The 13,179-nt window shown below is 39.7% G+C and overlaps 1 protein-coding gene across 2 annotated transcripts in view; it reads right to left on the bottom strand.

Annotated features, from left to right (window-relative positions):
* Cntnap5 (contactin associated protein family member 5) overlaps window positions 1-13,179 on the bottom strand; it is a 768,721-nt gene that overhangs the window by 411,216 nt on the left and 344,326 nt on the right. For both annotated transcript variants that reach the window (XM_045150560.1, XM_045150562.1), the window contains exon 5: window positions 3,224-3,427. In XM_045150560.1, the coding sequence (XP_045006495.1) occupies window positions 3,224-3,427 (204 nt within the window). The remainder of the gene's footprint in view (window positions 1-3,223; window positions 3,428-13,179) is intronic.

The raw sequence follows: 13,179 nt of genomic DNA, 5'->3' as shown, positions 1-13,179 counted from the left end.
TAAGTGAAAATTCTCTCCACTACCATGAAGTGTTCAACTCTTGTTCTTGATACATTTCCACCTTCTGTGATTATGCTGACTTTATGAAAGTGTTACCACAGTTGACTGTGTTTAGTTTGCATGAGGTAGGTACTATGCTTTAATTAATATTACAAAGCTAGAAGGTAAGTAGGAATATCCTTAAAAATAAGGACTATCCAATCAAATCAAATCAAATCAAACTCTTGGCCAAGCAGTACACAACTCATTACTTAACTGATGCTTCAATCTATTTTTATGTCATAAATGTCAGAATGTATGAAGAATGCGGCACATCATATCCCACTGACATTGTCTGAAACAGCTGTCATCCTATTGCATGATCACATCAAGATAACCTAATCTCTTCCATTTTGAGATATACATTCGCACAAATCTACATGAATATTGGCTGCCTGATATTGAACATTAATACTATTTAATCAAGGTGTATAACATCTTAGGTACTGATATTAGGACACTGGGGTCCGACTGGAAGAGCAATTTGATCAATGTTCTACAGCATTCAGTGTTAGGCTCTTGTACAACCAATAGTGTATCAGCAAGTAGGTTTAGAAATAATGTACAGGATTGCGGTGTGAATTAAATAAAATACATATGCATATAAGATTAGAATGTATAGCATAACAACTGAGTCCTCTCCAAACTAACAAATTGGAAAATATTTTTCCAGAGACATGATAAGTGTGTTAGTTGCCTTAATAAGTGCCTTAGCTTCAAAAGAACTAAAGCAAATATTCATTGGCCTCTGAACAGTATGAAACACTCACCAATGTCTCAATGAGTTGGTCATACCATCCCGGGTTTTAGCCTCTGAACTCTACACCTGTTCTCTAAGGACATCTGCTCTTCAAATATTTGTTCTGCGCCACATTCTCGCTTTCAGTCAAACTGTACATGCTGGGGTTTGCTCAAACATTCTGCCTCAGTTCAAAGACACTGAACTCTAATAAGGACGAGTGACCTGCATGCACTATTGATGTCTTGTGTAGTACTTACAACAGTTCCCCAGTCATGCAATTCTTCTTCTCTTTGATTCTCTACTTGCCTGTGTATTTCAGCCTGCTGTAATTCTGCAGAGAGCAGATTGCCATGGGCGACTGGAAGGAAACACTCTCAGGTTGGAGGGGGAATTGCTCTGACCGCTATATTGATTCTAGAATGTCGACTGAAAAGGCATCAACGTGTCTGTGGTGATTTGGACATACTATGTACCCCATAGTCCCAATTGTTTGTCATTAGGCCTCATACTCAGTCACCTGCTGGAAGAGTTTGGGATATAGAGCCTTACTCGAGAGGGTGTGTCACTGGGTGTAGGACTTGAGGTGTTATATCCCAGCCCCACTAGCTGCACTTAGCTCAGTCTCAACTTTCTCCCTGCAGGTGTGGAAATGTTGCATCTAGCTATCTGTTCCTGTCATGCATTTCCTGCCATGACGAAACTTCTGCACAAAAACTGTAAGCTGGTACCTACAGAGCTTATGGACCCAGGTTGAATTCCCCAGTTTCCATGTAAAGTTAGATGCACAAGGTGGTGCATATGTTTGGAATTTGTTTGCAGTGGATAGAGGTCCCGATATGCCCACCCCATCTAAACTAAATAAAATATTTTAATCCCCCCCAAAAAAACCCCATAAACTGAGAAATAAATTCTTCCCTCTATAAACTGCTTTTTTTTTTTTTTTGTCCCAGCAATGAAAAGATAATTACTGCAGAATTGCTTGAAAGGAAAAGCCACACACTCTGTATGTCTCCAAGCTGTACTAATGTCATCTATTATGTTAGGTATCAATTGCATGAATTCAACTTGTAGTTCTGTAGAATATTTCTGCCACCCTTTTCAATAGTCACCATGGAGGCCAAGAACATCCTTAGAAATGCCACAAAATAAAGACTCATGATATTCAGTATTTGATGTATATAGTTATCTGGATTCTTATGCCTTTCCACTTGAATGCTAAAATATTTGTAATATAGATTTTTAAATATTTTTTCATGAAACTTAAACTTATGGCCTGTGTTCTACTGCCTCTCCTCCTTTTTCTATTTGATATTAAATACTGAATTATAATTATCTTCCCTCATCTTAATAGTAATAAATATTAACTGGAAGGTTGTGAGGCATTTTTTAAAATTTTTTTCATTTATTTTTATTTATTTATTTGAGAACAACAGACAGAGAGAGAAAGAGGCAGAGAGAGAGAGAAAGAGAGAGAGAGAGAGAGAGAGAGAGAGAGAGAGAGAGAGAATGGGCACACCAGGGCTTCCAGCCACTGCAAACGAACTCCAGATGTATGTGCCCACTTGTGCATCTGGCTAACATGGGTCCTGGGGAATCTATCCTCAAGCCAGGGTCCTTAGGCTTCACAGGCAAGCGCTTAACTGCTAAGCCACCTCTCCAGCCTGAGAGGCATTTTTATACAAAGTAACTATTTATAATTTACTCAACTTGTCTTTTGTTTTCTTACAAAAGAACTCGTTTGGTTTCCTCTACATAATTAGTAACTCTGTACCTGCCTTCAGCATCCTAATTACCCTTCCTTCCTACATTCTTTCCTTCCTTCTATTCTTTCCTGTTATGCTTGGGAAAAGAAGTTCACTACAAAGAGCATAGACCTTCCCATAGTGAGGCAAAGGCAATAAGGCATCTGCACTAAATTACCAAGCATTTAATACATCTTCTCTCTTTCCTTAATGAGGGGATCCTCTCTGAACTCCCTTTCCAGCCTGGGAAAAGGGGAGAACTTTTGTTGGCATGAGTTTTCCTGCTTGTTCCCACAATTGTAAGCCCCTTCAACAGAGGCTTCTTCCCCAGAGTAAGACCTTTTCTTATATGAGGGGGAATTTCTTTTGGCTTGGGCTCTTCTGCTTTGCTTTCCCTCCTAACTGTCCATAAAATAATCATAATTAATAAGCAACATTCTCTGATTCTACCTCATCAATTCCTTAATTACTTCAACAAGGACCCAAAGTTGAGTTTCATAGGCCAGGATTATCTCCTGCATCTTTGTAGACAACTAATCCAATCTCTTCCAAGACTCCAACCCTACACTGATATCACCTATAAAGCATTCCAGTGATTCTTTTTAACATACAGGAAGCTCCCCTCACTTATCTCAGTGACCATCTACCAGAGCAGCTCTCTACTCTCTACCATGGAAAACCATTGACAGACTTTACTTACCTAAGTTTAGATACAGGGTCAGTCTGCCCTGCTGCAGTTCCAGCGTGATGCGGTCTCCACGTTGCCCTTCTCCATGGAACAGGACCCCATCTCCTAGCATACTCTTGAATTTGAGGGAGACCACATCTTTGAGAGTGCTCATGAGCTTCTGATTGAACCTGTACAGCAGAGAGCTCCTTCCATCAAAGTCAGCAACATCTGATTCTGGACACAAAGAGAAGAAAAGAAAAAATCAATGAATTGGCATGTTGCTCATTTCCCATATTATCAATATCTAATTCACAGAAATCTTCATTAGATAAGGAATTTCCCTTCAACAGGAAAGCTAAGGAGGAGACCTATCCCTAATAGACTCAATGAGTCCTTCATTTATAAGTAGCTCTTATGTTACTGTCCTGGTAAGAAGGAAAATATTCTAAAGGGACATTTGTGCCTTCTAAAGGGCTATCAGAATACTGAGACAATGAATTCCAAGAAATTAAAATTTACCCAGGAATGTCATGCTGGGAAAAAAAAAAAATTCTGTGTTGAGAAGGATTCTGAAGATTCCTCAGGCTTTAGTGGGAAAGGAGATAGCCAGACAATGAATACTTGGTATCTGAATGGAGAGCAAAATCACTCTGTGTCTCCATTATCCTCACCCTGCTCTGTCCTGGTAATGTGTCATTCTTAGAATGTATATACAAAAACACCCAGTAGTTACCATTCTATGCATTTGTTCCTGTAATATTTCTCCTTTAATTGGCACATAAATGTATCCATGGGGTACTATGCAATGTTTTGATACACATGCACAATAGTGATGTTAAATCAGGACAAATGCCTAAAACATTTATCATTTTTTGACCTTAAAATATTTTTTTCCTTATTTTTTGGGGGAAACTACAGTACATTATCATTATCTATTGTCACCTTGTCTACCATGGGACACCAGAACGTTATTCTAGCTGAATCTTTGTCTGCCCTTCTCTCACTTCTACCCACTCACACCACTAACCAGGCCCTTCATCTGTTTCTGAGTTTCTATGATATCTGCTTTTATAGTTTCCACATGGAAGGTCATCCAGTACTTGTACCTCTGTGTCAGCCCTGGTTCAATTAGCATAATTACCTTCAATTCCATTATTATGAAAATCAGAAAGGGATGGCCAAGTATTCATAATTTAGATATACTTTTATGGTATAGATGTATACATAGTAGCTGACAAAAATATAATGAAAAACCCACTAAGGAGCCTCTAAAATGCTACCATGTAAAATGGAGGACCTGAGTTTGGACTCCATTGAACTAATGCAAAAATGCCAGGTGTGCTGTGCATACCTATAATCACAGAGCTGATGGGCAGAGAGAGGAGGATCCCTGGCACCATCCAGCCATTCTAACCTCACTGGTGAGTTACAGGCTGAATGGGAATTTCTGTGTCAAAATAGGTGGGCAGCGCCTGAGGAACTACACATGAGGCTGTATTTTGGCTTCTATATGTGCACAAGCACAGACATACACACACACACATAAAACTACATGTATATATAATCACTCTTGTGCATGCATGTGTCTTCATGCACACACACACATACACACACAAATCCAGTAGAGACTTTTTGTAGGAGGTGCTATTGTATGAAATGCTAAAAGTCTTTTCCTATTTTTATCATAAAGACTTGTATAAAAAATGTTATCAGTTTTATAATAGGGAATATATAAGACTACTTAACTATGCCTGGGTGAAACAGGGGTGAAGGACTGTTTAGACAGAATAGGATTATCATTATTTAAAAATCAATAGAAAGTACTCAATTTTTCAATGTTTACCAAGCAATTAAAATTCTCAGCTTGAACATTCAAAATAATAAATTATTTTTCCTGACCAAGGATATATAATTCTTAGCAAATAAAAGTTTGAAAGGAAAAGAAAAATAAAACCATTTTTTTGTAATGAGTCAGAAATAATTTTGTATTTTATTCTTAGGGTACAAAAAAAAGGTCACAGATGTCTCCAGATTGTAAAACAAAACTGTCCAGGTCTGGGGAGGTTTTCATAAAGTCCTGTCTGTTTTAGGACATTGCCATTGCACTCCTGCAATGTCCTTCTCTTGTTGTCTGACACCTGGACCTCTCTACGGAAGCCAATGGAGCCAGCATCATGGTTAGATAGATTTCCAAAGCTATATCATGTCCACATTTTCATAGTGGGCAACTTTATTCCCTAAGACTTGATTATTTATCCATATATAGAAGTAACTATGTCCATTAGAAGATGCTGCAAAAATTAAATGTAGTGATATATGTACAGTGAGAACACATTAAAATCGATACCACCATAATAGACATATTATTTGTTTGAAATCAGTGGTGTGCTAAATGTGATTGTGTTAACTAGAGGGGCCTTGAGTGCATAATTTATTGACTGCATTGGCCGGCCCTCCTCCTTTGACCCCATGCGGTACTGTTTCACTCTGATCCAATGGTTTGCTGTCCCAGGTATACCAATCTGAGCCCCAGCTTCCTACTCAGTCATGTTTCCACTTGCAGCACTCTCGTGGAATTCCCTACATGTGCAGTTATCTATAGTGTATCCAGGCTCTCTTCTGATTGTGTCTACCCTGCCACGTTGCAAGATACTACAGCAGCAAACACAGCATACTGTCTAGAAGTATGCTGAACAACCACATGCTCCGATCAGAGCTTGAAAATGTGAGCACAGAGAGGCATGCACAAAGAGGAAAGGCTGACATAGCAAAGAGGACTTGGGCTGCTGAAACAGTGGAAGCTTTACTCCCAATAACCACTAATACTTATTGACAGAGTCAATTTGTTCATCAAAAGAACTCAGGCTAACTCCCTGGACATTTGCAAAATTAATTGAGTTGCACATAAATTGCCACAGCCCTGTTCCAGATGGACAAACAGAAGTTCAAGAAAAGTTTTTGAGAAGGATTATAGTTTTTTTTTTTTAATGAATACTTAATGTCTTCTTTAGACACTAGGGATATTCTTCACATTCCAAATGCCATTTGGATAAGGCAGGTTTAAGATGGAAATAACGACTTATAACTTTTATAGTTGCTATTGACAAAAAACGTATCAAACCACAATTTTTCTCATTACCACTCTGTATTATATCTTTGGACTTAAATTTGGAGATTGGGCCAGCTTATTGATATTAAAAATCTCTATTTGTATTGCAAAAATATCTTGAGAGATTCTTTTTAGAAATACAAACTGGGGGAAGGGAGGTGGATTAAAGGATAAAGTGCTTGCCATACAAGTATGAGGACCTGAATTTAGATCCACAGCATCTACAAAATGTTGGGTGTTATGTTGTGCACCTATAATCCTAGTGTTGGGGAGTACAGAGAGAAGAATTACCTTGGATGTCCTAGCTAGCTACCTAGGAAGAATCAGTGGACTCTAGTTTCAATGAGAGGTTTTGTTGGAAAGCAAGTGAGGAAGATACCAAGTGTTGACCTCCAATCTCCACATGCATGTGGTATACACGCACACACACAACTTAGACATTAACATACACAAATTACAAAATGAAAAAGAAAAGAATGTGCTAGAAAGTGCATCTAGTTTATCTATGAACTCTTATTGGCACAAGAATAAAAATATGCAATCACATGAGAGCATACTATTAAGAGCAACAAAGTAATCATTCACTGAGCTATATCTTCCAAAATTCCAAGGCTCAGGAAGAGCTTGCCCAAACCAGGTCTACATGGTTATATGTTATTTGACTCTCAAAAGTGGTGAATTTTTCCTTACTAGAGAAGGGGTTGTCTCAAGGATGCCATGTGAGGCAGAGTACTTTGTGCAGGGATTGCAATGCACGCACAGAAGCATATGGTTATGTGCTGACTGAGTGTGTGTGCAAAACCGAAGATGTTGGCTTCAAGAAGACATGATGGTGAAAGATTTGATTTATTTATTAAGAACTTGTGAGTATATGAGTAAGAATGGAGGCCAGTAGGATAGAAAAGAAATAAAGGGAATAAAAAAGGAGGGAGGAGGGACTAAATAGGATGGTATTATATATTTGTAAGTAGAAGAACAGATTAATGGTGAAATGGACTAAGTGAGGTCAGGGGAAGATACTGTTTAAAGTAAAGGTGGAAGGAGGTCTAATCAAAATCTAAGAGGAGGCTGGAGAGATGGCTTATTGGTTAAACACTTGCCTGTGAAGCCTAAGGACCCCAGTTCAAGGCTCGATTCCTGAGGACCCACGTTAGCCAGATGCACAAGGGGGCACATGCATCTGGAGTTCCTTTGTAGTGGCTGGAGGCCCTGGCATGCCCATTATCTCTCTCTGCCTCTTTCTCTCTCTGTCTGTCACTTTCAAATATATAAATAAATAAAATAATTTTGAAAATCTAAGAGGATATAAATAAGTCATATGGAAACCAACTTTTTTGGACAATGGAGCCCTCAGAAGCTATAGATTGTTATTAGAAAATGTTCAGGGCCAGGGTTGGGATACCTTAGAGTGAGCTATTCACCAAAGAGGTACCTGATACCCCCCAAAACATTACAGGCCATTGCTGAGGCCCTTGGTTTCCCAAAAGAAATAGATGGTAAGACCCTATTTCTGAAGATTCCACATACTTGGGCTGTAAGGTCACTTTGAAATCCTGCTAGAGTTGAGCTGAAAACCTCCTCCATGTAGACCAGCTTTCAGAAAGCTGGAAAAAGCCACACTGTATGCAGTTCAATGGAAGAGAGAGAAATCACCAATGAAGATATTCAACAGTGGACACTGCAAGCCTTAAATTTGGTCTGCCAGGCCAAATGAGCCAACAGGTACAATAGTGGCATTTTGTTATGGGAGAAACCAACCATTCTAATTTGACTGGAGACCTGCTCCATGGGAGGGAATATATACCTGATACTGAAAACCTACAACAGGGGTAGTGATGAGCCCTAAGGGTATAATGTCTACTGGTATCTTGCTAAATGTAGATACTATGCTCACCAAACTTCCCAGTAAGCACTTCTTTTAACGTTCATATCCATATGTTAATGATATTCTCACTTTTGGTTAGAGAAGCTTCTCTTTTCATATGGCAGTGACCTTGGGATTACTCAGAAGGCATCTGGTGCTAAGAAGTAGTGACAGAGGAGTGCTCACCACTGAAATATCTCTATCACACCTTCCAGGGCTCAGAGTCCATTGTGGAAGAGGTGGCAGAAAGAATGTAAGACCCAAAGGAAGGGTAGGGCTCCTTACAACGTGATTCTCCAGACACAAAATAGTTGAGATGTCCATGACCTCACTACCTACACAAGACCATCATAGTAGGAGGGAAAGATCATGACATCAAATTAAAAGAAAGACTGTTGGAGTAGGGGTAGTATTGTGGACAGTGGATTTCAAAGGGAAAGTAGGGGAGGGAATTACCATGGGATATTGTTTACAATTATGTAAGACTTCAATAAAAAAAATAGAACACAGACTATTTGGAAAGAAGGGATCTAGTGGACGAGGGTTTACGAGGGAGACAAGGGAGGGTAGTAAGAGGGGATTTTGATCATGGTATGTTGTCTATATTTATGGAAGTTGTCATTAAATAGTTAGAAATAAAAAAATAACTTTATTGTGTGAACATATTGCATATCAGTCACATTTCCATTGGAGTATAATGTCATGTACCCTGTTTCCACACTCCATGACACTAAGGGTCCTCCTCAGTTGGGTTATTACTAGTCACTATGGATCATGAGTGCATAAGTCAGTCTTTATGGGTAAGAGTTGAAAAATTCCTTAGTATACACCTTCCCAAACTGTGGCTCTTACATTTTCCATCTCTTCTGCAATGTTCCGTGAGCCTTTAAAAATGTGTGCTAAATATTCTTTAATGTGCAGCACTTGGAAGCCTCTGATTTTCTGCTTTGATGAGATTTGAGTCTCCTCATTGTCTACCACCATTTCTCTGAAGGCCACTTCCTGTGTAATGTTTTCTGGCCCCTGAAAGATGTGATAGAGATGATTCATCCCATGCTAGACAGTCAGCTTTCTTTTCTTGTCATGCTGATGAATTTTGGGCCTTTCTGGTATTCACTGAAATCTGTACAAAGCATGTTGTTTAGTCAAGAGTGAGAGAAGCTTGTATCAAAGGGGATAAACATAGTCATTTAGAAAACTTTCTGACAGACCATAAGCTCTCCTTTTAGCCAAGAATATTGGAAACTTCCCTTTAGGGTCTGTCTATGACGTTCCAAGACATAGGTTCCTGACTTAGATCTCACTACTAGGCATGGATCACTCCTGCTTCTTTCAAAGTTAATATGCACATTTCTCCTCCATTCTGATCTTCTACATGTGCTCCTGTTTACACAGGTCAAGCCAGCCAACACAGTGAATCTTCCAGAAAGAGTCTGGAAATGTACACAGATGCCTGTAGGCATGGTGAGGTAGTCCTGAAATACTACTCTGCCTGATGCCATCCATTGATATCCATGTTCCCATTGGTTTTTGTTGTCTTTCTATGTTCAGACATTCTTATTTTATGCTTAATTGAGTCCTTTCAACATGGCATGCCTTACGTGTACAACAAGGTAGACAACAGTAGCCTTGATAAACAAAGGAAGAAAAAATGATCTCAAAATTCATATGGAATGGCAGAAGGCCTTGGATATCCAAACATATCCTCAGCAAAAGAAACACCTCCAGAAGCATCACCATACCTGATCTAAAGCTATATTACAAAGCCACAGAAATATAAACAAGTATGGTACTGACATGAAAACAGGAGTAAAGACCAACGGAACAGAATCAAGGACCCAGACTTTGGGTCAAGTACCTACAGCCACTTGATATTTGACAAAGGCCCTAACATTGTAGGCTAGAAAAAAGCTAGCATCTTCAACAAATGGTGCTGGACAAATGGGATAACCATATGTAGGAAAATGAAACCTGATCCACACATCTCACAATCCACAAAAATCAAGTCGAATTGGATCAAAGGCCTTAATATAAGACCAGAAACTCTGCTACTACTGTAAGAAAAAAACAGGAGGTATTTTCCATGGTATAGGAATGGGAAAAGACTTCCTGAACAAAACCCCAGTAATTCAGGAACTTAAATAATCACTCTCCCATTGGGATCTCATGAAGCTGAAAAATTTCTTCACAGACAAGCATACAATAAGCAAAGGCAATAGATTACCCACAGAATGGGAGAAAGTTTTTGCTGGCTATACAACTGAGAGAGACCTAAATTATATACTCTACAAAGAACTCAAAAACAAACAACACACATACAAAATGGGGCAAAGAACTGAACAGCAAGTTCTCAGAGGAAGAAATACAAATGGCAAACACACACTTAGGAAAATGTTCATCATCCCTAATCATCATGGAAATGCAAATTAAAAGAACTATAAAATTCCACCGTAGCCCAGTAAGGATAGCAAACAATAAAAAATCAAGTGAAACAAATGCTGGCAAGGATGTGGAGAAATAAGAACCCTCATTCACTGTTGGTGGGAATGGAATATGGTACAACCACTATGAAAAGCAATGTGGAGACTCCTAAAAATGTTGACTATAAAGTTACCAACAGACTCAGTTATTCCCTTACTGGACACTTGCCCTAAAAGCTCCATGCTTCAGTTCAGAGAGATTTGTTCAACTATGTTTATAGCTGCTCAATTCAAAATCACTAAGTGCTGGAATAAACCCTGATGTCCATCATTAGACAAATGGATAACCAAGATGTGGTATATCTACATGATGTAATTCTACACAGTAATAAGGAACAATGACACAATGAAATCTGAAGAAAACTGGTCGAACTTGGAACATATCATTTTCAGAAAACTCACCTAATAACAGAAAGATAATTGTCATAGGGTCTCACTCATCTGTGGCTCCTAACCTGAATCTGCTGGAGATGCTGACATACCTAATAAACATCATGAGGACCAGACAATAGGGAGGGTGGGGCACAAAACTGGACCCAGATGGCAATGGTCCTATTCTGTGTCATAAAAGACAGACTAAATGGTTGAATCTTCATCAGGTCCTTAGAGTAAACACCTGAACCGCAGGGCCCTGGAGAGGGTATGATGAGGTTCCTGCTTTTAAGCAGACAGCTGGAGCTCGCAAACACTACTTCTCTTTCATGTCATGAAGGTGAATATCACATGCTGGGTCAGACCAAAAGAGCACACCAAACACTCTCCCAAGTGTCAAGAACACATCCAAGCAGTGGCGGTGACGGTTAAGTCCCCAAGGGAACACTGGCAGGTGAGATTAGAGCAAAGACTGTTGCAAACTGACAGAAGTAAGCAAGAGAAAGTTTGTAGGGTCAAGGCTTGAGTTTTCAAGGGTTCAGCTAGGCTGGGCAGTGGTTCTAGCACTGTGTTCTCTGGAGCAGCAGAGAGGCCAGGGAGCTGGTCAGTAGAGCATCTGAGACCTCATGGTAGGACTATGGCTGCAGAACCTCTGAACATGAACAACTGTTTTTTTTTTAACATTTATTTATTTATTTATTTATTTATTTATTTATTTATTTATTTACTTATTTATTTGAGAGTGACAGACACAGAGAGAAAGACAGATAGAGCGAGAGAGAGAGAATGGGCGCTCCAGGGCTTCCAGCCACTGCAAATGAACTCCAGACACGTGTGCCCCCTTGTGCATCTGGCTAACGTGGGTCCTGGGGAACCGAGCCTCGAACCGGGTCCTTAGGCTTCACAGGCGAGTGCTTAACCGCTAAGCCATCTCTCCAGCTCAACAACTGTTTTTTGATGGAGTACCCTAGATGACACTGATACTTGTAGAAATCCAAGGACAGCTATGTTCAAGTGTTGGGTACTGCAAGCTGTGAGGAGCCTACAGATGGGAGACAGTGTTCTCTGATAGAAGGTCCTAGTGTATAAGAAGCGATCTGTGTTTCATATGATCCTGAGATCTAGGTGAGAGGGACTAGGGAAATAGCATATTTTGGGCTCAGGCACTTAGGAACAGGTTCATGAGGAAGGAATCCTACTCTTACCTGTCTGCCTCGTTGCAAAACTCAATGTCTGCTTCTCTCTTCCAGTCAAATTTTTCTCTCTCTACTCACTCTCTCCTACAGCCCACCCCATCCAGGTGTGGGTGGACCCTTTCTCTGAGCCTGGGACTATGGGCTGACACACATGATGCAGGTGTGCCAATCTCTTCCAGAGCACTGACTCCAAATAACTTACTTGATCTCATGGAGGTTGACATCATCTCCCTCTAGCTATGGGAACTCAATGACTGGGTCCTGGCACAGGTCTCTCCCACTCTGGCACCAGGCTGGGATATTCCATTGTTACTGTTTTAATGGCCTTGTTTTTAGAAAAACTCCATATTCAACACTTTTGTTTCCAGAGCCCACATTTGTTCTCTCACATCAGCTCCTGGACCACGTGGTGAACTGTCCCTCTCCCCCACCTCTTACCTTGCCCTCCCTCTCCCTTTTATCCCTGTTATTTTTGCATAAAAATGTGGTGGTTTAAAAATCATTATTCTCAGTATGTAGTCATCCAATTATTTGCCTAAATAACAGAAGAACTCAGGGCATGCAGTTCAAGGATAATATCTGAATATCAATTCCCCATATCAAATGAATAATATTTAAAGCATTTGAAGTTGGAAAACACATGTTTTGATTTTTTTTTTTAATAAGAGCTTTTTGTTGTTCAGCTAATTCATAATAAGCTCACATTCTAATCTTGGCTGCACATCTCACCCTTTCTCACTGGAATTATCCATTGTGAATGTCTCCTGCAGGGTGTGGGAAATGCTAGCGTGGGCCTTGTAGAAATTTTGTCTACCATTAATCTATAATGACCACTATTCAGTGTTTATGTGTCTGCTGTGTATACACATTCATGTGTGTGCATGCATCTGTGTGAGTCCACAAACACATGTGTGTAGGTGAATGAAGGGAACAGAAGTTGATGTGGAGTATGTCCTCAATCACTC

This window comes from Jaculus jaculus, chromosome 5 (assembly GCF_020740685.1).
Source record: "Jaculus jaculus isolate mJacJac1 chromosome 5, mJacJac1.mat.Y.cur, whole genome shotgun sequence".
NCBI lineage: Eukaryota > Metazoa > Chordata > Mammalia > Rodentia > Dipodidae > Jaculus > Jaculus jaculus.
Note: the sequence above shows the minus strand (reverse complement) of the source record. Positions and strands in the feature narration are given on the sequence as shown.